The following is a 24,463-nucleotide window of genomic DNA, read 5'->3' as shown; positions in this document are numbered from 1 at the left end:
TGTCAAGGCCATTTATCTCAATACTATAGAAAAGTATCAAGCTGAAATTAATAAAAAATATATAAGGTTCCTTATAGCACAAAAAAAAACTTCTACGTCAAAAGAATCAATACATCGTTTTTGCGTGTCCTGGGCCTATAAATATGAAATTTGACAAAAAGCAAAAACTTACAATACAAACAAAGGAAAAAATTAGAAAGAAATTCGATATAGCAAGGTAACCAGTTGCGTGTTAATTGGGGGATCTCAACGCCGTGGTTCATCTACTAAATAGATAACATTCTGATATATTAATTCAGTCCTTAACCTTAAACAATCAATTCAAGGTAATTAAATATTTAATATTTTCATATCCTCACTCTGGTAACGATGCAAAGCGTGGCGTTGAGTTCCACCACTCACCACGCAATGCCTCCAGAATTCGGAGGAACATTGGGAACGGAAGTGTCTTAATGAAAACGAAGTCTCTTAACACTCAATTCTCAGGTTCCCTCTGCCTACCCTGCTATATGCGGGATACAGCGTGAAACTAAAATTAAATATAAATTTACAACTATTATATAAGGAACTCTAAAACTAGTACTTAAATAGTAGTTTCTAGAAATCTAGCTTCAAAGGCAAACATAATATTTAGGTTACGCAAATTGATTATGTCGAAATGAAAGGACAATGACACTTCATTATACAGAACCTTGAGTCGATGCGTTTAAGTAAATCATACAAATTTATCAAAGGTTTCATGTTAGTGTAACTTGTAGCTTCACGCACTTAGCAGGATAGGCAGGGGGAACCTGGGAACCCAGTATTAAGACATTTCGATTCTCTACTTTCCGCCGAATTCTGGAAGCATTGCGTGTTGAGTGGCGAAACTCAACCCCGCTCTTTACCCTGTTATCAGAACGAGGAAATGAAAATATTAAATATTCAATTTCCTTGAGTGAGAATTGAACCTACAACCTGACGCGTTTACAGTCGCACTCGTGTGTCCCTTCTCCACGACTGGCCTCATCAAACTTCACTCTTGCGAAAAATGAAATATATTTGATTTTCCCAATAAGTTGTTTTTATATTTAATTTTTATTTTTTTTTTACTTTTCGATCTACTTAATTATCTACACAAAGTGCAAACCTACCCAACTAAATATCTCTCGTAACCCAAAAAATGGAGAATGACTTGGTATATAACTTCTACTACTTATTTTTTATATTGTTTTTAACACGCTTCTATTAGGTGGACTAGTTAACTATGTAATAAAATCTGAGCAACTGAATTTGACCCACATATAAAAATGTCGTCATCATAAAACTTGGCAGTTACAGCTAATCTCATGATGGAGTCAGGATAATAGTTATTAGTAAACTACTCAAAAAGTCAATTAAAAATGAAAATCTAGATTTAGATCTATACTAGAAGTTTGAAGGTTCCTTCAACATGAAGTAGCCTTGTTATAAGTCAATAATGTGTGAAATTTAGTTTAAACATTACGAAAATATAGTATTTGCTAGTAAGTAAATATTGCTATACTTTCACAATGAAGACCTTAAATATAAACCGGTTTCGAGTGCTATATGCACGATTCGTTAATACTAATAGAACACACAGAATTTACTCGTATAATGGAAATGGTATTAAGTATTTTATTTTAAATAGAACCGATTTTATAATTATATTTATATGCTTACAAACTTAAACATAAACAAAATTGTAGAAAATTATATTTCAATTAGGTACGTCGAAGTTAAGAATATTGAATAGTTTATTACTTTTTCTGAAATTATAGTTAACGATTAAAGATATTTAGTTAGTTAAAAATAGTATTATGTATACTTTTTTATAATTAATTTCTCCTATTGGAAATCGAACCCTTCACCATTGCATTTAATCAGATCTGTGCCACTGCGCCCCAACATCCACACAAAACCTCCATATCCACAATCAGTTATATGAAACTAAAGAAATTTCTCCATTCCATTCATTAAACCAATTATTTTAAGAAAAAAATATGCCTTTAATCTCTACCACTTCTATTTTTATTTGTAAAACGTGAAGCAACGGACATTGTAACGCTACGCGTCACTGAATTTGTTGATTTTTTTCCCACTATTGCAAATTTTTCGCAAATGTTTAGATACTGATGGATAAATCATTAATGAATGCGTAATACAAAGTAGAATTTGGCGGAAAGTGAGGTGCGGAGTGTCTTAACACTAGGAGTGGCTTCCTCTGCCTTCGTTGCTATCCAGATACATCATGAAGCTGAAAAAAAAATACACAATAGAGGTCGTCGTGACGCAGCGAATATCGTCAAACTGTAAACACAATGATTGTGGGTTCGATTCCGCCATACAACACCCAATATCTAGAAAATTAGGCGAAAAGTAGAGATCAGGGTGTCTTATTCCTCCTGCCTAACCTGCTTTGTGCGGGATAGAGCGTGAAGTTAATACAAAATTTGTATAATGTAATATATGTTGTTGTTTTTACTAAGTATATAAATAGAACATAGAATCATAGGACACTATGTTCTCTAGAAGTCTATCGATTTATTGCAAGTTATTCTTCTGGAACTATCTTATAATATAGTATTACAGATTTCATAAATGTATTAGAAAGTATTGAGACCTAAGCATAAGAATAGTACGTCCAGTACTTAAGAAACATCGTATAGACGTAATGTAGGTACCTATTTAGACTTGTGTAATATATTTAATTAAAAGCCGTCATGACGCAGGGGCAGAAGCGTGCGACTGTTGTAAGTTCGATTCCCACTCGGAGGAATGAAATATTTGAGTTTCGCTACGTTTGGATAATTGTGCAGAACGTTAAGAACGGAATGCATCAACACTAGGTTCCCTCTGCCTTCTATATCCGTTATAACGTAACGTAAAGCGAAAAAGACATATTTTTATCATATTTTCCTTATTACTAGAGAGAGAAAATGGAAATAAGTTATTCCAAGTGGAAAATCGAATCCACAATCTATCGCTTTTACAGTCCCCAAATCAACCACAATGCTATCAGGGCTAGAAACACCCCACTAACACCACTTGAATTGCATCAAACCAACCAACGGTATCTCACAGTCGTTATTACACTCGAAATGTGGTGGCTTGTGTTTTTCTGTGCAACTAGTGTTTTTGGAGACAATAATGGGACGAGAGAAGGTAATATATATTTTTTTATTATATATTATTATTTAAATATTTATGTTTTAGTTATGTATAATAAATAATTCATTTGGTGATATCGTTTTACAAATTTGAATTTTAATTATAATTAAAATTATTATTCTTAAATTTAAACTAACCTAATAAGATTATTTTTAATTTAAAATTGTTATAAATTATTTTCAATGATTGAAAGAAAGATACAATTTGTTTATTTATCTTATATCTACAAATAATATACTAAAATACATAAAACTAATTACAAAATAGAAGAAGGAATTCTCATACACAGCGTGAAGCTAAAAAAAAGAATAAAATATATCTATATCTATACTATATACTATTGTATTAGATATTCAATTTTTGCAATCAGCCTAGGCTATGACTTAAATACATAGCAACTTGTTCCTTCAATGAGACTTACCCTTACCTAGAGCACTTAGAATGTATTATACATGACATACATGACATGCATGTATAACAAAAACAACCCTTAGTTATTTTATTTATTACTATCTAAAAAAATGTATAAATACGAAGACAGTATCAGCCTAACATTAAAGAAAAGCCATAAAAGCTTAGAATGGCTCTATACCCCAGTTTTGAGTAAATTCAATAAATTTTATTAAAATCAGAAGTTATATACTTCATTTCTTGAACGTCAAATAGCTTACTACTAATTCGCTAAAGTTAATAACTGCAGAAGAATCAACACAAGAAACTCGGCGGGGCTATTTTTTTTTTTCTTAAAGAAATCAGAAGTTCCAGAAATTTTAATTAAGGTTTTTCATTAATTAAAGTATTTATGGAAAAAAATATAATTATTTGGAATTGGAAATATACATATATGTAGATAGTATATAAAGTGTTAGGTTTCAATATTTAGCTTAAGCTATTAAGTAAGTCGATATACATAAATTAATAACCATTCAATCCATTACGTTCTCGCCTTTTTTCTATTATATTTTTTTACATACTACACATATTATATACATCATATCGTAGTAATGAAAGGTAATTAAAAATTATACTTATAAGAAAATAGATTCAATGAGAATGAGAAAAAAACAAAATTTAATAAGAAATGATAATAATTCATTCCTTCGAATGGGAACCGAACTCACAACCTTCATGCTTACAGTCAAAGTCTATGCCGCTACGCCACGGGAGCCTCTGTGTTTAAATATATAAAAAACGGAGCACAAAGTGTGTTATCACTATCATATTTTTTTTCTCTATCACTCCCATCTCTACAGAAGATGCCTAAAGATGTAAAATATACTCTGATTACATACTAACTATATCATAAAGATCAATGATGTGGTAAGTGGCAATATCAATATTTAATTTAACACTTCATTATAAAGGCAGTGGAAATAATTGCATCCTATTCGCACCAGTGTAATGTTTGAGTGTAATTGAGGTCGATGATTATTGTTTGCTTTTTTTTACTTTACTTCTATAGCAGGGTTGGTAGAGAAAATTTACTGTTCAGACACACTGTTCTCCACTTAGTGCCCTATTAAGAGACATAAGACAGTTAGAGACTTCATCTGATCAAACAAATGAGAAGAAAATATAATTATCTAGTTATTTATTTTAAATATATTGCATAGCTAACTTATGTTTTTAGTTTATTCATAAATATAGCAAGCAGGATAGGCAGAGAACAGTCTGCGTAACCTAATTTGTATGTTGGGCGGCGGAACCTAACGCTGCGCCTTGTCTTATCTGACAGAAAAAGAATATACCTATATATTTTAAAATTAATTTATACTAAAACTTATGATTATCAAATACCTACAGGTAAACATTCACTGCGACATGTCGGTGCTACTTAATGTTCCAATCATATAAGGCATATTGAGTAAACAAAAATAGATCATTAAAGTAAAAGTATTTTCCGGGTTCCTATCAATTTCGAAACTGAAATGCAAGTCTAGAATGTCACTAAGTAACAGTGACGCAAGTAACTTGTTCAAATGGCTGGTGGAAAAGTGGTCTAACTTGTGTAATGACTTTTTAAATAATAAAGATGTATTAAAATTGGAGTTATATCTAACTAGTACAGAAAAATAGAATCGTTTAATACTATTTCCTAGCTCTGGTAACAAGGCTATACGCAGCGATGAGTCTCGTAATACGCAATGTCTCAAAATTTTAACGCAAATAGACAACGAAATATTATAGCACTAGGTTCCATCTGCTAAACAAGAACCTTAAAAAAATTATTGAAAAAAGGGAATTAATTTTAATCAAAGGGAATTAAAAAAAGTTTGAGGCATTTAAATAAAATAATTCATTTTCAAGAATGAAACGCGCCGCAAACGCTCACAGTTAGATGCGTGTGTATTTAAGAAGTCCAATTAATTGACTGAAGAGTTTTCATACGGCTAGATTCCATGTTTATTTAAATAAAAAACGTAATATTTAAAATAAATAATTTTTAAAAATAAATAATTAGTCTTAGACCACTTTTACTTACAAATAATTAGATTTATAAAGTAAATGGACATGTCCATCCATGCATGATATTTTGTAAACTGTAGTTGGTTACGTATCGTCTGATTTAGGCAGAAAATAAATAAAGGACTTTTATTGGAGTTAGAGCCCAGACACTACGTTCTCTGCTTTCCTCCCGTAAAGGTAGTGGAACGGGGAACCGAAGGCCACGCAAACTTGTCAGACAAATGTAAACTGCTTGGATTTGAATAAAATTTTGTATTCAATTAAAATCCAGAAATTGTATTTCAAGCTTCTTGACTCTCTTTTAATTGCAATACATTTGTCACTGCTACATTGAGATATAAGATGAATTTTTATTAACGTTTTTTTAGTCGTTTAGCTAAGGATGTACCGTCGTCGTAAAGCAGCATAGCGACTGACTGTAATCGCGACGGTTGTTGGTACAACACTCAGGGGAATTAATAATTTTCATTTCCTCGCTCTAACAAAAATACAAAACGCGGCGTTAAGCTCCGCCATTCAACTCTTAATGTCTTAAAAATTGGGCCGAAATTAGGAAACGGAAAGTTTTACCAGTACGCTAAAAAGACTTTGATTCAACGGATTCTGGAAAAAAATGTATGTATGTATTTACCCGTTTTCAAATAACAAACATATACTAACTGCACTTATATTTAGCAGATTAAAATCTTTAGAACGATTTTCTAGACCTAATAAATTATGCTGTTGCACTATCTAGGCCTTAAAAGCGTGTTTTATTCAATTTTTGTATCTATTACAGTGAATGTAGAGCTTAAAATAAAATATGTCGAATGAATATGTTTCGAAAGTATACATACAAGGTATATATTTATATTTATGTAATTATTGCATTAGAAGGTAGTTTAAGTTTAATAACTTAAACTTCAAATTAAATAGAAAACTGAGAAAGCAGACTACAGAAAGGCACACCGTGACGACTGGGTGTTCGGTTCTCACTCAGAAGTATTATATATATTTTTTTCACTTCCTCGCTCTATTAGACGTACTGTGCCGTTGATGAAAAACGATATATTTTAAATATATTAAATAAGTTACCGCGAATTTTCATTTAACAAAATTGTTATTTATTCCTAGCTTTTATCTTAATTTTTTAGGTCAATACGTGTTGTGTTGTGCCTTACATATGACCAAAACGAGGAAATGAAATTAACTCTTTGACCCAAATGCTAGTCGAACCCATCACCGCCGCGCCTACAGTCAGATGCTATGCCACGATGACCTCCTAACAGTAAAGAATTTGAAATACCACCGTTCCTCGAATGGAAATCAAACCCACAACCATCACGTGAACAATTAGACACTTTCATAATTATTGTCTAATAATATTATTAAATAGACATAAAGTAGTAATTTCAAAGGAAATGTTAGTATGCAATATCTAACGGACGTCGTTAGGAAATATACTCGTATACTGGAATTTCCAATAACATTTAAGTGCCATAATTTTAAGGCCTAATAAATAGATTTAAATAGCTTCACGCTATATTCCGCACATAGAAGCCTAGGCCGACGGAACCTAGTAATGTATCGAGAGACAGTTCTGCACCTCAAAATTTTACAATTTTATTTTCTTTTTCATAGTATTCTACTCAATTTTTTTATTAATTGGAAAATTTTTAGAGTTCCGTACCCAAAGCGTAAAACGGGACCAGCTTTATCTGAAGAACCATAATAGTTAGACAATTGAAATTTTCACAAATGATATATTTCTGTTGCAGCTAAAACAACAAATACATATTTAGGAGTCTCATACAATAAGCATGATTTTTTTTTGCCTTTTTTATAGATAATGGTACGGAACTCAACGTGTCAACTGTAAGTGGACAAGTTGTGGGTTTGATTCCCAATCGAGGAAATTAAATATTTAATATTTTCATTTTCTCGTTCTGGTAACGAGATAAAGCGCGGTGTTGAATGCCTCCAGAAAAGAAGTGGCTTTTCTACTATATGCAGGAGAAAAAACACTTTACTTTCAATACAAAAAGATAGGAGTCAGCTTCAATAACGTCCTTACACCTAACAATATTTACTTTTGTTACAGATGTACTATCACACACATTTGACTATCATTCAATGCCGGTGCTATCAGAACTCGATGACTTCGACCGCTGCTTGAAGAAACCAGACGCTGTCTACTGCATAGTAGACTTTGAGCTGTTAGAAGACGATTCCCCACTGTATCAGTATATTAAAGTAAGTAGAAACACTATTGAGAATTGACACGAAATGGTTGTACGGAATGTATATATTTAGAAATATTTTTGGTTGACACGAACGTTTTTTGTTTTCAGCATATCTAAAAAATAGGTAACTCGAGAAAAAAGTCTCTGTTTTTATTTTTTTTCCTATTTGCATTTCCTATTGCATACTTCGGCTCGTGCTCTCGCGGTTTCGTTATTATTCCACTACTGCGTGACTTACAGGTCGCGTCTCCACGGAATGCAAATTTTAAAAAGCGATGAAACTTTGCAAATCCTGGTCCGATTTTGATGAAACAAGAAAACGAAAACATGCATGATGGTTCTATATAACGATGACATAAGAGCGACGCGGTTTTAAAAAAATTAAAATTGTTTAAAGCCGGAAAATGGAAATACTTTTAAATAAAAATGAAATATGAATTAATTTTCTATTTATCTATTTTATTTATATTATTTAATATAATAGCTCCACAACCGTCGGATCCCATCAGTTAAACGCTGCCTCATCGCGAAAGGATGAGGAGAGTAATTATAAGTTTATTACCTTACCTATAATATACCTATCACCCTTTTAAATTTTTTTGTTAATTCAATATATATTAAAAATGAAATTTCAACAGCAGGATTTCACCCTAATATTATGTTTAAGTAATTTAAAAACATACATGTAAATTCAATAACAAACAAACATACAAACAAACAGTCGGATCACTTTGTGGACCATCGCGTGCGAAATTACTAGAATGTGTACACAAAAAGCAAAAGAAATAGGAAAAGAGCGTTCTTCAGCGTATCCTAAGTAGTAATTAATTACTGTAATCTATCATCATTACGTATTAAGACTGACTTTTGTTTGGTAATTATATCGAAAATTAGACGAAAAAGTTTCTAATTATTTAAGGAATCTCAAAATTAAGTAGTATTCTTAATGGCATTGGCTTATTTCAATGAGTAAGTCAATCAAAAACCTAAAAGTCGTAGTTACACCTACAATACTTCAATTTTCTTCTATAATGTATGCTTAGGAAAGTAGGACATGTTTTTGCTTCTCGCTGTACCTATCCCACATAGCAGGGAACTAAGGTTCCTCCTGCTTATCCTACTAGCTTCAATTTTGGTTGTTTTACAAAGTTAGCTATTAAGTTTGTCCACTCAACACATGATGTCTCGAAAAGAGTCAACAAAGAGAACAGAGTGTCTCAACTTTATAAATTTTCAACACTTATAAAAAAAAAAATATTTTTTTTACAGAATTTTTCATCACTATCCTATAGAAATTACAAACACACAAAGTTACATAGAGGTGTTTGTGGATCCCAGCATTGCGGTTTGAATCTGACTCATGCCAATGCAAGTCATATCACCGCTGATGCTTTAAAGAAATGCTTCAATGCCACCATACATGAAGGTTATGGGTTACAAGTAAGTTCTACATATATAGTACTAACCACAACATCACGTTTTTTTCCCATTCCCGACGACTCAGTAACGAAAGATGTTTTTTAATGTGTGAATTGTAGTGTAAATAGAGAATAGAAAATATCTTTTTATTACTATACAAAAATTTAATGGAAAATGGGAAACAGAGTGTTTGCACGCTACACTACGTTCCCCATACCGATTGCTCTGCGAGAAAAAGTGTAAGGCTGCTACATAAATATATCTTCATAGATTTTTTCTTTACCAGGTGGACTCGCTATCAGTAAGATATTGCAAGACACAGCATGACTATATCCCACCTGATGGTCTGGACTATGTTATAGGAGCACTCCTACTTATTCTTCTATTTGTCAATCTTGGTTGTTCTGCTTTCTACTTCTTTTGGCCACCGGAGGATGGAGAAGGTATTTTTTATTTTTTTAATATTTTCAAAGAAGACTCATATAGCTAAGCGTCTAATTGAAAATACGACTGTTATGGATTCAATTCCCCATCCGGAGAATGAATTATTTTCATTTTCTAAATAATTCTTAATTTTATTTTCTACGACTTTTACGACTTTTTTGGTAAGTGCGCATTTAGCAATATCAAAATATTTAAATGAAAATACAATTTTGAGAATTTGCTATTCCATTCCGAAATATTTTAGATATTCATAAAATGTAGCCTTTGTAATTACTTATACAAATTTGCTATTTGAAAAGATGTAATGGATTAGAACTTGCGCCTAGTATCCAAATTAAAATATTTTATCAATATAGATAAACATATATTTTGTTTTGTTCAGGTAATAGATATATGTTGGCGTTTTGCGTGCAAAAGAACTGGAAAGCTTTAAAATACGGTGGCAGCGCTGAAGGAGGAATTTTTAAATGTTTTCAAGCGATGAGGTTAGTATGAATGAATTCTAAAATTATATAAAATAGAAATGAGGCAGTCGTGGCGAAGTGGCCACAGTGTATAAAGGTAAACACGACAGTTGTCGATTCGATTCTACTTCGGGAAAATTAATAATTGAAGCGAAATATTGTGTTTTGAAAATCGAAAAAAAAATTCTGCCTAGCCCGCTATCTGTGAGATACAGCGTGAAGCCAGAAAAAATGTATTAAAAACAAAACTAATGTAAGATAAGAGAAAATATAAAAAAGATGTCACAATGAAAATGCCACATTAAAATTACACATAATTTTAATTTAGGGCCAGAGCTAATTTGCAACTTGGTTTATTAATTAATATAAACAGGATATGTACGAGTATAGTCCAACTACACAAAAATGACCCAGTTTCAAAATAATATTTATATGAAAATTCATTTCATGCAACGGCAAATATACAGAAATAGAATAAAAACATGACATGTAATGTTATCTTTTGTTATAACTTTTGAATGGAGATAATATTGTTAGAATAATATTGTGCACATTTTCATTTTTCATAGGCTTTTTTGCAAGCTGGTTTGTTTTTTTTTTTAAATTTAGTGTTGAGATATACTATCCCTCACTTTTAAACCAATTTTCGAGACATTAAGTTGAGTTACGGAATTAATCGTCGCGTTTTGTCTACCAGAGCGAAAAATTATAAATAATTTAACTAAACTAATTCCCCTCGTGTGAGATCGAACCTACAACCATCTGTTTACGGTCTATATCTTTAAATCTACAATTCAAAGACTTTTAATTAAATTTCAAGGAAGTCGATTTGAAGAAGCGAAATACTAAAGTGGGATCAAATATGAATCTTTGTATTATATTAATGCTCTTCTTGGGGCCTGTGCTCGCTTGAACTACAGTATTAGGGCTATTTCATTTCTTCCATTATTGAGTGATTGACAACTCACAGACGGACAGCAGTCTTGCAATAGTGAAATTTGACATATAAATTGGTTGAGGAGGAGAGGATCACTCTTAGTGATCTCCTACACGGGTCAAGGATTTCTCGAAATACCTATGGGAACGGGAAAAGAGGGCCCACAGAAAAGAAAGTCCACGCAAACATAGTTGCTTTAAAAGAGTTTCATATTTTAAATTAATTATAATTTAAAATATGGAACTTTTTTAAACAAAATCACGTAGTTATTATAATAAAATAAAAAAATATGTATAATTAATTTTACATTGTTATAATCGCTGACACGAATGAATCTGACGTTTAGTTTAATGGAACAGCGGTTCGAAAACTTATTTAGAATCTAATTTATAATATTAAAAATAGAAAGCTTAAACTAAAACAGAGGCCCTCGTGACACAGGGGCACAAACTTGACTCTGCTATTTGCGGGATAATGCGTGGAAAAACCCAATGACCGAAGTGTTTGATGAAATTGTAAGATAATATGTTTCTGAAATAATAGACAGAATCCAAAGTAACAAAATATATATTATACTAGCGGCCCCCTCGCGGTTTCACCCGCGTCAACTATGTTATTATTAATTTCTGTCTCCATGACTACGTCCTAGTGACGTCTATGCAAAATTTGAGACTCCTAGCATTTGTAGTAACGAAGTTTCATACAAACTTTCGACCCCAAAAACAACCTCTTAGAAGTCGAATACTGCAAATTCCCGTCTTAGCGAGCACCTACATCCTATAAGTAACTCCTTTGCAAAATTTGAGATTCCTAGCACATGTAGTTTCTAAGATTTCGTGATGAGTGAGTGACCTTTCGATTTTATATATATAGATAAATTATGACATGAAATTGTAAAATATGTTTTTATTCGGTTTCACGCTGTATTCTACACATTGTAGGATAGACAGAGGAAACCTGGAAACCTAGTGCTAAAACACTCCATTTCCATTAAAACACTTACGTTTCCTAGTGTCCACCGAATTTTTGAGGCAGCCGTGTTCAGTGCCGTAACTAAACGCTTTCCTTAACAATATTATTATTTTCTTTTTGCAGGTTTTATACTATGGTGATGATACTTGGGCTGCATTCGATGATTTTCATTGGATACGGTTACACGGAGAACCCGGATTTTATAGAAAACGTAAGTTATTTATATATACTTGTAATTTTTATAATATTCTTTATTGCATTTAAATTAAAATAGCCTCGGTTGACTTATCTCTAAAATATATTTAAGTTAATTCTTGCTATTAATCTCTTCTTCTCTTCTCTCTCTTGCTATATAGAACATAGTGCCAAGACATCTGTTTTGCACTTTCCGCCTGGTTTCTAGACATTTCGTTTCTAGATATTACAAAATTCAACTCCGGGCTCTGTCTTGCCAGTGCAGAGAAATAAAAATATATAATTTCTTCGAGGGAGGATCGATCCTGCAATTATCGAAAAATACTTAATAGAAAATGTATAAAAACTTGAACGTAGCGGGATTTGAACCCGCGCCTCTTGGAATCTTGTCCAAGAAACGCCTGCTTTCTTTTTGGAAAGCAGGCTTACTTTTTTAAGTATTTCTTTCCTACAGGATGTACATTTTAAAATTTAATAAAAAATAAATCATTATCGGACACTGTTACGGTGCTCTTAGTGAGGGACAGACAGACATACAGACGGACAACAAAACGATCTTATAACGATTCCGTTTTTTCTTTTGAGAAACAGAACCCTAAAAATGTAAAAAAAACAAACGGCTAGACTATGAAAGTAAATGATACAAAGTCAATATTAGTATTGGATATAGATATAATAATAAATTATAAATATTATTAAGCTATCAAATTTGCCATTTTAGGCACTCGCTCGGATTAAATGGCGCGTAATATTTTATTAGGTACACTAAATATTTGATTTATATGATTCATAAATTAAACGTTTCCGAAATGCGAGTTAGTGTTGAAGCCTTTTGATTTTATATTTGTTAGAAATGGCATCGAATTGAGAAAGTTATTTTATATTACTATCTTTTACTTACGGCTTCGCTTGCATTGGCAAATGGAAATAAGTTAGACCTGTATCTTTATAAACTCTGAGATCAATCTTGAGAGCGTTCTTGATATGCCGTTTTCGTTCTTAAACTAAGATCTATGAATGAAAATGGTATCTTAAGAACGCTTGCAAAATTGATCACAGAGTTGAAAGCGGTTTTTTATATACTGGTCTAAGAATTATATATGACGCATATTATATTCTTAGTTAGGTAACTTTGGTCATTAAAATTGGCGTCTCAAGATCGCTCTTAGAGTTAAGATCGTTTTTAAATACGGACCTAAGAATTGTGTATTACATTTGATATATTGTAAGTTAGGTAATTCTGAGTACAAGTACTATAGATTACATCGAAACGGTTAACGCAATATACACGAAGAACTTTCGGGTAAATAATTATTTTAAAAATAATTACGTTGATCACTTCTTATATATATACCTGTTTGTATATACCTGGTTAGTAGGTTTTTTTTTTTATTATAGTTGTTGTTTTTTTTTGTTAATTTAGATATGAGCAACAACTTTACTATACATGCAAAGGTAGCCTATAATTGAGACATACTTTGTATCAATATATTTAAAAATGTTTGTAACCATTATAGTCTTAGTACGTAACGTGGGCTTCCTGATAAATAAATAAAAATAAATAAATATTAGCTGAAATTAATAAACAAAGTGAATAATAAAAAATCTACTCACGATTAACACTGAGTATATCCAATACCAACACCACTTTAAAGCACAGTACCACAGTATGAACACACATAGTTTATACAAAAGTCAACCACAAACATGTGTATATATAAAAGAGAACACGATAATTACAATAATATTAACAAATAACTGAGAAAACAACGGAACGTATTTAAGCCCATCGAGTGGCAAGCATCAACTGTTAGAACTATTATATGCCGTCGACAAGAGGGTAGATGTGAAAACGACAACTCCTTAGCGGTTCGGTCGACGGCATTGAGCGCTTTCATATAAATATACTAAATACGACTAATTACTATAACATATATATAAATTCTATTAAATGTATATATGATTTTATGAATGTATATAAATGATAAATAAATTACAATATTCAAATATATAAATTCCACATATAAAATAAACTGACTTTATATTCTACCTCCGAAATAAAATTTTAAATAATCCATACATCTATACTCTATACTAAATAAATAAATGAAAGTGTTTTTCAAGTGCATACAGTGATTTACACAAAGACCTTCTGTATGTCTGGACTAATCTCCGGAACAGCTATTGGTCGTGAATCTGACCGACCGACTGACTTCGGACCGTGACAAAAACCCCAGGGTTGGGGTTCACGTAAGAAAAAGTCACGTGTTCCGCATGCGAGTACTTTTTGCGAGCTACAAGTAATAAAACTCCCAAAAATATATAGATAAAGATTAAATTAACATTTTAGGCCAGTCATGGCGCAGGGCACAAAGTGTGCTGCAAAATCGACTGGTTGTGAGTTCGATCCTCACTCGACGAGATGAAGAAATATTTATTTAAATTTATATTTCCATTTCTTCGTCTGGTGTCGAGGCAATAGCGCGGCGCTAAGTTCTGTCACTCAACACGCAATGCCTCCAGAATTCAGCAGAAAGTGGGGAACGGAGTGTCTTAACCGTAGGTTCCCTCTGCCTACCCTGCCCTGCTGCTGAGCGGAATACAGCGTGAAGCTGATTTTTTAAATATAAGAAAAAGAAAACATATTCGGTGGCACTTCTATATAAAAATATTCTGTGTGTGATGCGTAATTAATTTGATGAACTGGCCTGAGTGGTCTCGATGCTCCGATAATATCCTTGTTTCCATTATTGTGCCTTCAGCGCCGATTTTGCAAATTTTGACCAAAATTTTAGTCTAATATCTTTGACCTAATACGAGAATTGAATAAAATAAAAGAGGAGTGCTCGAGGAGTGAAAGTGAGGAGGAGTGATTTTAATAAAATATCATATAATGGGAAAAAAAATCTAGTATTTATAATCTAATAACCATTTAGCTTATAATTATAGTGATATTTTTTTTGCTTCACTATTTAATGTGGGAACCAATTATTAAGACAGTCTGTTCCCGTTCCCCAATTTCTGCTGAATTCTAGAGGCATTGCGAAACTCATCGCTAGGCTTATCAACTAAAGCGAGAAATGCAAATATTAAATCAGATGGAATCGAACCCTCAACTGGCACGTTTACAGTCGCACGCATGTGCACCTGCGCCAGGACAGCCTTTAAAGTTAAAATTAATCTCTCTCTCTCTCTTTAAACTAATCTCTAAAACTAAAATTAAACTTAAAATCTTTTTATTTTTAAAAATATATTTAAAAATGTCTCGTTTCTCCTTTTTCATAATAAATATAATGATTTATTTATTTATTTATTAGAGTTTTCTCTATAAAGTAATTGCCTCCAGGTGCAACAACTATTTCTACATTTTAAATTGGGCCAAACGGATAGTGTTGTAAACGCAGTATTGCGTGTAGATGTTTCCACTAAATAGTTTCATATAATTCTATATCTTTATATAAAGAAAAGTATCTAGCTCAGGTTTTATAACACTATTTATGCCTTGCGTTATTGTACTAACTAAAGGATACCATTTTCTAGATTTTATTTTATCTACGTATATTATATATAAACTTTCCAATTTCCATTTAACCAGTAAGACGAGGCGCGGCGTTGAGTTACGCCACTCAACATACAAAATCACGAAAATAGGGGGGAAAATTAAGAACGAAACGAGACGTTGTAAAAAATCTTTATATCTATAAAAGTAAATAACGCAATAGTTGTACTACAGCTAGCTAGTTGTATTACCATACAACTAACCGCTAGCCTAAGTACAGAAATTCTAAACTAAGACAAATAGCTGTAGTATACCAATACCCACCCATATTTGAGTTTAATACAAACATTATACTATTAATTGATATCTCCTAATATGTATATACATATAATGTTTGAACGGAAGCTGTACGCATGAGAAAACAAGACTTACCGTCACGTTCCGCATGATACGAGCGTGCAAGCGAGAACGCGAAACAAACGATAGAGAGACACGATCGGCCTAAACGTTCAGCTTGTATGCATACTTGTATTTAATTTGTAAAGTAAGTTAAATATTATAATATTGGAACTAACGAGTACAAATAAATATGTAATAAAAAAAGTACTTGACTTTAAAAAATTACAACATTTCAGCATCTAAAAATATTCTATACAAATTCAATAACACACAGTACGATCGACAAGTCTTGGCCACCCTGAAGTTAAAGCGCAGACTTGATTTTAGGATTTTTCTTATTTTTGATATAAATGTGCAGAAAACCTAACTTCGCGGCCACAACACGTCAACCGTACTGTATATTGCGATCAAATGATGGTGGTTCCATTAATCCTACCGAGTGCTGAAGTCGACCTGTCGATTATAATAGATAACGTTGCCTTTTGTTTTCAATACCTTTGAAGTTTCATACTTAAATGGAAGACCTTTCAATGAAAACCTATATGTCATTGTATCGGTCGTAGATGGTACGATAATGTGAATTCATATACGGGAAATGTATGACCTCTTTTTTTGTTAAAATGGTTTCGCGATGAAAATGATTTTGATTGTTTTCGCCAATCAGATCTGTTAATATTTTTAAACTGTAAATCTTTTTAGCTTCACCCTATATTTGACACATAGGAGAGTATGCAGGTGGAACCTGGGAACCTAGTGTTAAGGCACTCCATTTCCCATTATCCGCCCAATTTTCTTTCTTACACCTGAGATATGATTACTTTTTCCTATACTTATATTAAGATTTAAAAAAAGTATTTTATACGTTTTTATTGTTTCAGTCATACGACGACTTCTTCAAGTCACTTCTATTCAACGCCCGCATTATAGTGCAGATATTCTTTGTGATGGGTGGGTTCCTCATGGCGTATAAGATGCTGGTGTACGCTGAAACACATCAGTTCACATTGAAAACTGTTCCCATGGCTATAGTTAATAGATGGTTCAGGTAAAAATGTAATATAAGTTAAAATATTTATTGTACTATTATTGTTTTTGCTTCACGCTAGATCTCGCACATGGCAATGTAGGTGGAGGGAACCTGGGAACCTGGTACTAATACACTCCGTTACCATTAAGACACTTCCGTTCCCCACTTTGTAGAGGCATTGCGTGTTGAGTGGCGGTTAATTTTTTATATGAAATATACTGAAGTCAGAAGAAGGTCAGTAACATACAAACGGTGCCAACATGAGCCAACAAAAAATCCCCTTGTATCATAAAAAGGATGGATAGAATATAAATTAATGATCAAATTATAATCTTAGTTTCAAGGAACTAAGAACTTTTCTGGCAAACTTCTTGCAGTATAACTGTAAATTCAAATATTTAATGTTTCACTCTAAAACAAATATTTCGTTTCCAAGACATAATGATTCAAAGCAAGAAGTTAAATAAATAAATTGCTATTAAAATATCTTAGGTCCTCTCTTTTATACCTACATAATATAATAATGAAAACGATAAATGCGACAGGTTGTGGGTTCGATTCCCACTCGAGGAAATAAAATATTTAATATTTTCGTTTCCCCGCTATGCTAACGAAACAAAGCGCGGTTTTGAGTTCCTCCACCCATCACTCAAGGCCTCCAGAATTCGGCGGGAATATGGGAATTGAGTAAAGAGTAGTCTTAAGTCTAGTTTCTTCTGTCTATTCTGCTATGTGAGGGATACAGTGTGAAGCTAAAAAAACATATAAAATGTATAAAAAACACGAAAGACAAAAATCTCATTAGGTACGGATATGGATGTCATTACGGATATTTCATTTTATTTTTCATATTTTATTTATTTTTATACATATTGAACCGGGGATCCTAACTTAAATATTTCATTCTCCCAACTGGGAATCGAACCCAATCATCAGGTATACAATAACAAATTGTGCCCCTACGCCACGACTTGCGTTTTAACTCTAAACGTGTATTACAGTAAGCGTGTATTTTATTTTTATGCATTTATTGAAAACCTGACTTTATAAACCAGTTTGAGTTTCCTTAAAAAAATAATGATGCTATGATGCAGTGGCACAAGCATGTAACTACATATACGCGATGGAAAGCGTAAAACGGAGTGTTCCCAATAGGTTCCCTCTGCCTACCCGGCTGTATGCTAGATACAGGATGAAGCTGAAAAAAAACAAAATTAAACAGTATTCATAATTTTCCAGGTTAATGCCAGCAGTGTTAGTGGTAATGGGTCTAGCAATGACATGGGTCCCTCACCTGGGGTCTGGACCCATGTGGGATGCTGTAGTGAGACGTGAGAGGGACATGTGCAGATCTAATTGGTGGCAGTTAGTCATATTGATGCCTAATCTCTTCCCATTCGAACATTTGTGTCTACCTCAGGCTTGGTAAGTAGTTTATTCGAGGAAGTTATTTGTTCAAAGAATTATCTAACCATTAGAAGAGGCGGTAAGCTCTCTTCTTACAATACCTACTAAATATTTTATTAACAATTCATTCCCCAGTTGGAATCGAATCAACAACCATCACGTTTACCTTCAAATGCTGTGCCTCAACACTGTTTTTGGCAGCAAATATTAAATGGGTAAAACAAAAACAGTCAATTTAGAAGGAGGGGCGGTCAAAAAAAATAAAATTAATTATGCTTCATTAGTACTAAGCACTAATGAGTACAATGTGTACCTTTTTAAGTCTGGGAGTTTCAAAATTGAATTTAAGAGCTGGTATTAATTGAAACTTCACGACATTCCATTGTCAACCGTATTTCTTGGATTTTAAAGTTATTTTTCTTTTAATTTATAAGATAATAGCGGTAACGATCCAATAAATTGCAATAGTGTTGGTCCGTGACTTCGCTCGTAATGAAGTAAACTTTTTTAATAACGTTTTATTTTCAAGTTTACAGTGTAAGTCGCTGGTCATTTATTAAATACTAACGTTTACTTACGGCTTCGTCTGTGTGGTCAGCTAGAAATAGATGAAAGTTGTATATGACACATGTGACATGACACGTTCTAAGTGTCATGAAGAAATGATTAATATAACGTAATAGTTTAACCGAAATAGTCCTCCTCGATAAATGGACTATCCAAAATTGCAATAACTTTCGATTCAAAAAACAATTTACTTTATACTATAATAATTTTTTCTCACCTTTTACACTTCAGGCAAAGAAATAAGTGATGCATCACTTAATTTTTAACTTCTTACACAATTTTAAGATATTTCGTGCTAAGAAAACGATTCTGGAATATTTTTTTTGTTTAGAAAAAATCTGGAACTCATTTTTTTTAAATCATGAGCTTCTTGTCCTTGTCATAAATTTCCCTCGAGTGCTAAGACACTCCGTTCCTATTAGGATACTTCCGTTTTCCACTTTACCTCTTTACCAGAGCCAGCAAATGGAAATATGAATTTAGAAATAAGCAGACCAACTAATACATCACTTTTGATTTATATATTATAGGTTCATCTTGAATTTTGTCTTTTATTACTGAGATTTCTAGTTCAAGGTCTTTTTAATGACACATACGTCAGCTATGAATTGTGAAATAAACTCATATATTTTTTTTATTTATATTGTCATACATTTCGTATATGTATGTTGAAAAATTACGTGTGTACTCGATTTCATAACAGTACGCTATTTAAACAACTAAGCAACTAAGCAACTTTGTTTAAATTGCCAAATAAATATTATAGGTATATCTTTAGAGCATTCACTAGATTATATAAAGAATAGATAGAATGGGTTTTATTATAATACTACTATACTTTTTTTTGTTTCAATGCCGTATATAGCAGAGTAGACAGTTGGGGGAACCTGGGAACCTCGTGTTAAGACACAAATATAAAAATAACATTAAATAAGATTACAAAGAAATTATATATTTTTAGGTACCTAGGAACAGACACCCAATTGTTCTTCATGACGTTAATAGTCCTACTCGTCATATGGAAGTGGCCAAGAATGGGTGCCCCTATATTATCTGGAGTGATGATCATCAGCCTCCTTATACCGTTCTTGCAGAGTTACTTCATGAATCTACTACCGATACGAGTCAGCATATTCCCTGAGTGAGTTTTTGTATAGTTTTAATTTTTTTTTGGATATCAAAATTCTAAGTTTTAGTTGATTATTACCATTTTAGTGGTTTATCATGAATGCCAATTTCATATGTAAGGACCTAATAATATAAAATTTAACTTGCCCTTATTTGATTTGAATTTACAACCAGCAAATTCAAAGTATTATTAGTTACATACTCACCAACTAAACCACCAATATACACGTTACGGAAATAGTAATTTAGAACCCACTATAGCAAATTTTACCTTATTCCTAGATCGATAAGGGATATATTCGGTTACAACGATACGTTCTACCATGCGTACGTGTCGGCGCAGGGCAACTGGGCGGGCTATCATTTGGGTGTGCTAACAGCTTGGTTCTATCACAAGGCGCAAGCTGCTAAATGGAATTTAGGAGAGTCTTGGGTGAGAATATGTATTTGCAATGTATTATATATGTTTTTTTAGCTTCACGCTATATCCCACATATAGCAGGATAGATAAAGGAAAACTAGTGTTTAAACACCCTGTTTCTCACGCACAGTATTTTTTTAAACATTGTGTGTAGAGTGGTAAAACTCTAACCAGCTTTGTCTTGTTACTATAGCAAAAAATATATTTCCTCGAGCAGGAATCGATCCTCCAATCTGTCGCGTTAGTAAAATTATGTAAAATAAAAATAATAATTTTTAATAATTATTATTTAGTCAAAGAATAATAAAATTGACTTACTGCAATTACCTCATAACGTGCAAAATTTTTTCATACTAAAAATTTTTTGATAACTTATTTTCGTTATGTTTCAGCTAATGAAATTCCTATTCCTCATATCGATACCAATCGCCATGGGGACAGTACTAATGGGATGGGATCTACATCACCGTGAAGCATCTGCATTTGAATCCGCTATCTTCAATAGTTTGAACCAGAATTTCTTCGCTCTTGCTATATGCGTGTTCGTTATTGGCTACTTCTATAGATGTAACAGTAAGTTTTGTTATATTTAGATATATCGTATAAATGAGGACTTCATGCCGCAGGGGCATAAACGTGCGACTAAACGCCACGTTTGTGGGTTCGATGGCCACTCGAAGAAATGAAATATTTAATATTTTGATTCCCTCGTTCTGGAACAAAAGTGTCTTAACGAGAATGGAGTGCCTTCACACTAGGTTCCCAGGATCCTTCTACCTACTCTGCTGTTCTGCCCAGCCTGTTTTCATGGCGTAGCGTAATAACATCGTAAGGTTAATTGGCAACCGGGGAATTAATTATTTTAAAAGCAAAGAAGACAGAGCGCGGCGTTCAGTTCCGCCGTTATATGCAACGTCTCAAAAATTTGGTGAAAGTTGGGAACTCTGTCTACCCTTCCGAGACAAAATCGAACTCAATACCAACCTCCTACTCAACTGCAATATAATAGTTTCCAAATCGACTCCGAAATATCTCGTATACGTTAAATTGAAAAATCCAAAGCAACTTCCAAAAAGGAATCGATTCAAAAGAAAAGTGGACATTCAAAGAGTTTTCCTAAACCTTTTGTATTTATTCGTGCATTAAAATTGGTTTTTCTCGATCACATTCTGTCCCACCTATACCTACATACATATATATATGTTACCTAACGTAAGACTTACTTGGAACGTCTTCAAGTTTAAGCGCAAATGTCTGATTCGCTTGCAAAAGATAAAAGGGATTATTAGGAATTCTGGTGTAAAAATAAAAATCGGTGGAGATTTTCATATCGGATAGGATCAGGGTAGTAATAAAATGTTCTATGCTATTAAATGTTAATATAAAATTCCTCGCAAAATGGGGTCGGTTTGTAGATTTACTATTTTTAATATAGTTTGGATCGCTGATAATAAGTTTGATAAGCATAAGTTGATTTTCAAATGGATAATTACATTTTACCAATTTTACTCTGAGGTCAATTGTGACGCAAGGGCACAATCGTGCTAGTGAAAACTCCACAGGTTATGGGTTTGATTACAATTCGAGTAAAATATTTAATATTTTAATTTCTTTTTTTCTAGTGATTTTTGTCACTCCGTTCCCATTATGACATTTCCGTACTCCTTTTTCCACCGAATTCTCGAGGCATTTCGTGTTGACGTGGCGGAATCTAACGCCGCCTACTTTTTATGTATATAAAAAATAAAAAAAATATTAAAATCTAAATTAAATTCGTAATTTAATTATTAAAATTCATCCGTATAAAAAACTATATTTTAATTAATCTCGTCAATAACACCTAAAGTTAAGGAATTTACGAAATACTCGTCAAGCTTTCAGCTATTTGACACCGAATATAACAATATGGCATAGAAATGTGGGGAACGTGAGAGGCATGCCGGATTCTAACGGCGCGGTGTGGTATTTCGATATTATTAGATTAAGGCTTAAGCTCTGAGACTAATTCACATCGATTTATAAAAGAGACTGTTGCTGCGAAAATAGTTAGGAAATGAGTAAATGGTTTTCATAGATTGGGAACCTAATGTTAAGAGAGTCCGTTCCCATTAAGACACTTCCGTTCTCCAACTAATGCAAGGCGAGGAAATATTTGATTTCCTCTACTGGAAATAGAACCAACCTGCCCTCAATTACTAGTAAAAAGTTTCACTTACTTCAAACATATTATTTATATTTTTTTCATTAACAGGAATATACGTGGGTGCAGTAGAGTGGGGTCCCCTACAGCCACTCGGCAGGATGTCATACTGCGCTATGTTGCTGCACGCGACCGTGCTCAGGACTTACGGAGGACAGATGAGGAGATCGTTCTACGCTACCGATTATACTGCTGTAAGTGTTTTTTTTATTTTCATGCTCTACTAAAACAAAGCGCTGCGTTTAGTTCCGCCACTCGATACGCAATTCCTTGAATTTATTGTATTCATGTTGTCTAATAATATCCTTTGACTTTGAGAATAGAATTCTAAAATTTCCTTTCACAAAATTGTTTTTAATTCAATCCATTCCTCTCGGGATTAAACCTTCATTTGAATAGATCCACAATCAGATCGAAATCAGGCATTCGGAATGCATTTTCAGCGAAAAGTATCAAATCTCATATTGCTTTTGAGAGTTGCAAGAGTGAGGGAGAAACAGAATTTAATTTTTATAAAAGTTTCTTGACACAATGTAGTATGCATTTCAGCTGTATGCTGTATTCGCATATGACATTCCGATAGTAGCTTTTCTCCCAATTTCCGAGACATGTTGAGTAGCGGAACCCAACGCCGCCCTTTGTGTTTCGCACGTGTTCCCTCTGCCTTTCCTGGTACATGCGGGATACAACATCAAGCCACTTTCATAAAAACAAAACTTTAAGAAAATCATATTTTTAACAAAAAATAATAATTTCAGATAATGCTATTCGCCGGTATAGTATGCACAACGTACCTCTGGTCGCTACCCCTCCATCTGTTCGTAGAAGCACCAGCGTGCCAGCTACAGAAGATTTTCTTCGGTCCAAAGAAACAAAGGAAGGAGCTTGAAGCTAACAAACCAAGTATCAAACCTGGTTTATCAAACATTTCAGTGTCGACTGTATCGACTCACATATAAGACTTATTATTTTTATATTTTGTAAATTTTTTTTTATAATAAAATTTGATGTACCTGAATTGTTTTTTTTAATGGTGTAGTCTTAAGTAAAAGCTAATAAGGGTGAGAAGCTTGTTCTCTTTATTGTACACTTGATTACCAATTAGAACCAAGATGATTACCAATTAAACTGTAATAAATCGTTAAAAAATATATATTATCTGTTATTGTTTCAACCACCCAATCATCAGTAAAATATGTATTTAGGAAAAAACTACACAGATAATGAAATACTGACGCTGATAATGTCAACGTATGTGAAAATAGATCTTATTACATGAGAATTAAAGACGAAAATTGAAGGTAATAATATATTTTCCTTGTATATTTGAATCAAAACATGTAATTCTTGTTTATGTTGCAGTTATAATGAAATAAAAATAATGTTATTAATTTTTTTTTGTTAATATAATTATGGAATTATGTCAGAAAAAAAATATTTTTTTGTTTATTTTTTACTTTTTTTATGACTAAGGAAGACTTGAGTTGCCCTACTCAGTTCACAATTTTCCATTTTCCCTTTTTCT

At 32.7% G+C, this 24,463-nt stretch overlaps 2 protein-coding genes across 2 annotated transcripts in view; one reads left to right on the top strand and one right to left on the bottom strand.

Moving 5' to 3' along the window:
- Nucleotides 1-14,085, bottom strand: part of LOC146535313 (uncharacterized) — a 212,387-nt gene extending 198,302 nt beyond the window's left edge. Inside the window, exon 1 of the mRNA XM_085191359.1 lies at nt 13,905-14,085. Within this exon, the coding sequence (XP_085047485.1) occupies nt 13,905-13,971 (67 nt within the window). The 5' untranslated portion in view covers nt 13,972-14,085. The remainder of the gene's footprint in view (nt 1-13,904) is intronic.
- LOC146535312 (nose resistant to fluoxetine protein 6-like) lies at nt 3,040-23,956 on the top strand. Its single transcript, XM_085191358.1, has 13 exons — nt 3,040-3,165; nt 7,718-7,869; nt 9,129-9,299; nt 9,565-9,721; nt 10,105-10,207; nt 12,219-12,306; nt 17,067-17,233; nt 18,455-18,640; nt 20,151-20,330; nt 20,600-20,750; nt 21,131-21,311; nt 22,990-23,132; nt 23,697-23,956. The coding sequence occupies exons 1-13, from the start codon at nt 3,102-3,104 to the stop codon at nt 23,895-23,897; spliced, it is 1,944 nt and encodes a 647-aa protein (XP_085047484.1). The 5' UTR covers nt 3,040-3,101; the 3' UTR covers nt 23,898-23,956.
- The last annotated feature ends 507 nt before the right edge of the window (nt 23,957-24,463 follow it).

This window comes from Heliconius melpomene, chromosome 10 (genome assembly GCF_056956725.1).
Source record: "Heliconius melpomene rosina isolate 202511_hmr_F chromosome 10, ASM5695672v1, whole genome shotgun sequence".
Classification (NCBI taxonomy): domain Eukaryota; kingdom Metazoa; phylum Arthropoda; class Insecta; order Lepidoptera; family Nymphalidae; genus Heliconius; species Heliconius melpomene.
Note: the sequence above shows the minus strand (reverse complement) of the source record. Positions and strands in the feature narration are given on the sequence as shown.

Excerpts from the sequence above, each read along its gene's own strand:
- LOC146535312 (XM_085191358.1), top strand. The coding sequence starts at position 3,102 with ATGTGGTGGCTTGTGTTTTTCTGTGCAACTAGTGTTTTTGGAGACAAT. Across the intron at positions 17,234-18,454 it reads ATAGTTAATAGATGGTTCAG|GTTAATGCCAGCAGTGTTAG; the intron begins GTAAAAATGTAA and ends ATAATTTTCCAG. Across the intron at positions 18,641-20,150 it reads TTGTGTCTACCTCAGGCTTG|GTACCTAGGAACAGACACCC; the intron begins GTAAGTAGTTTA and ends ATATATTTTTAG.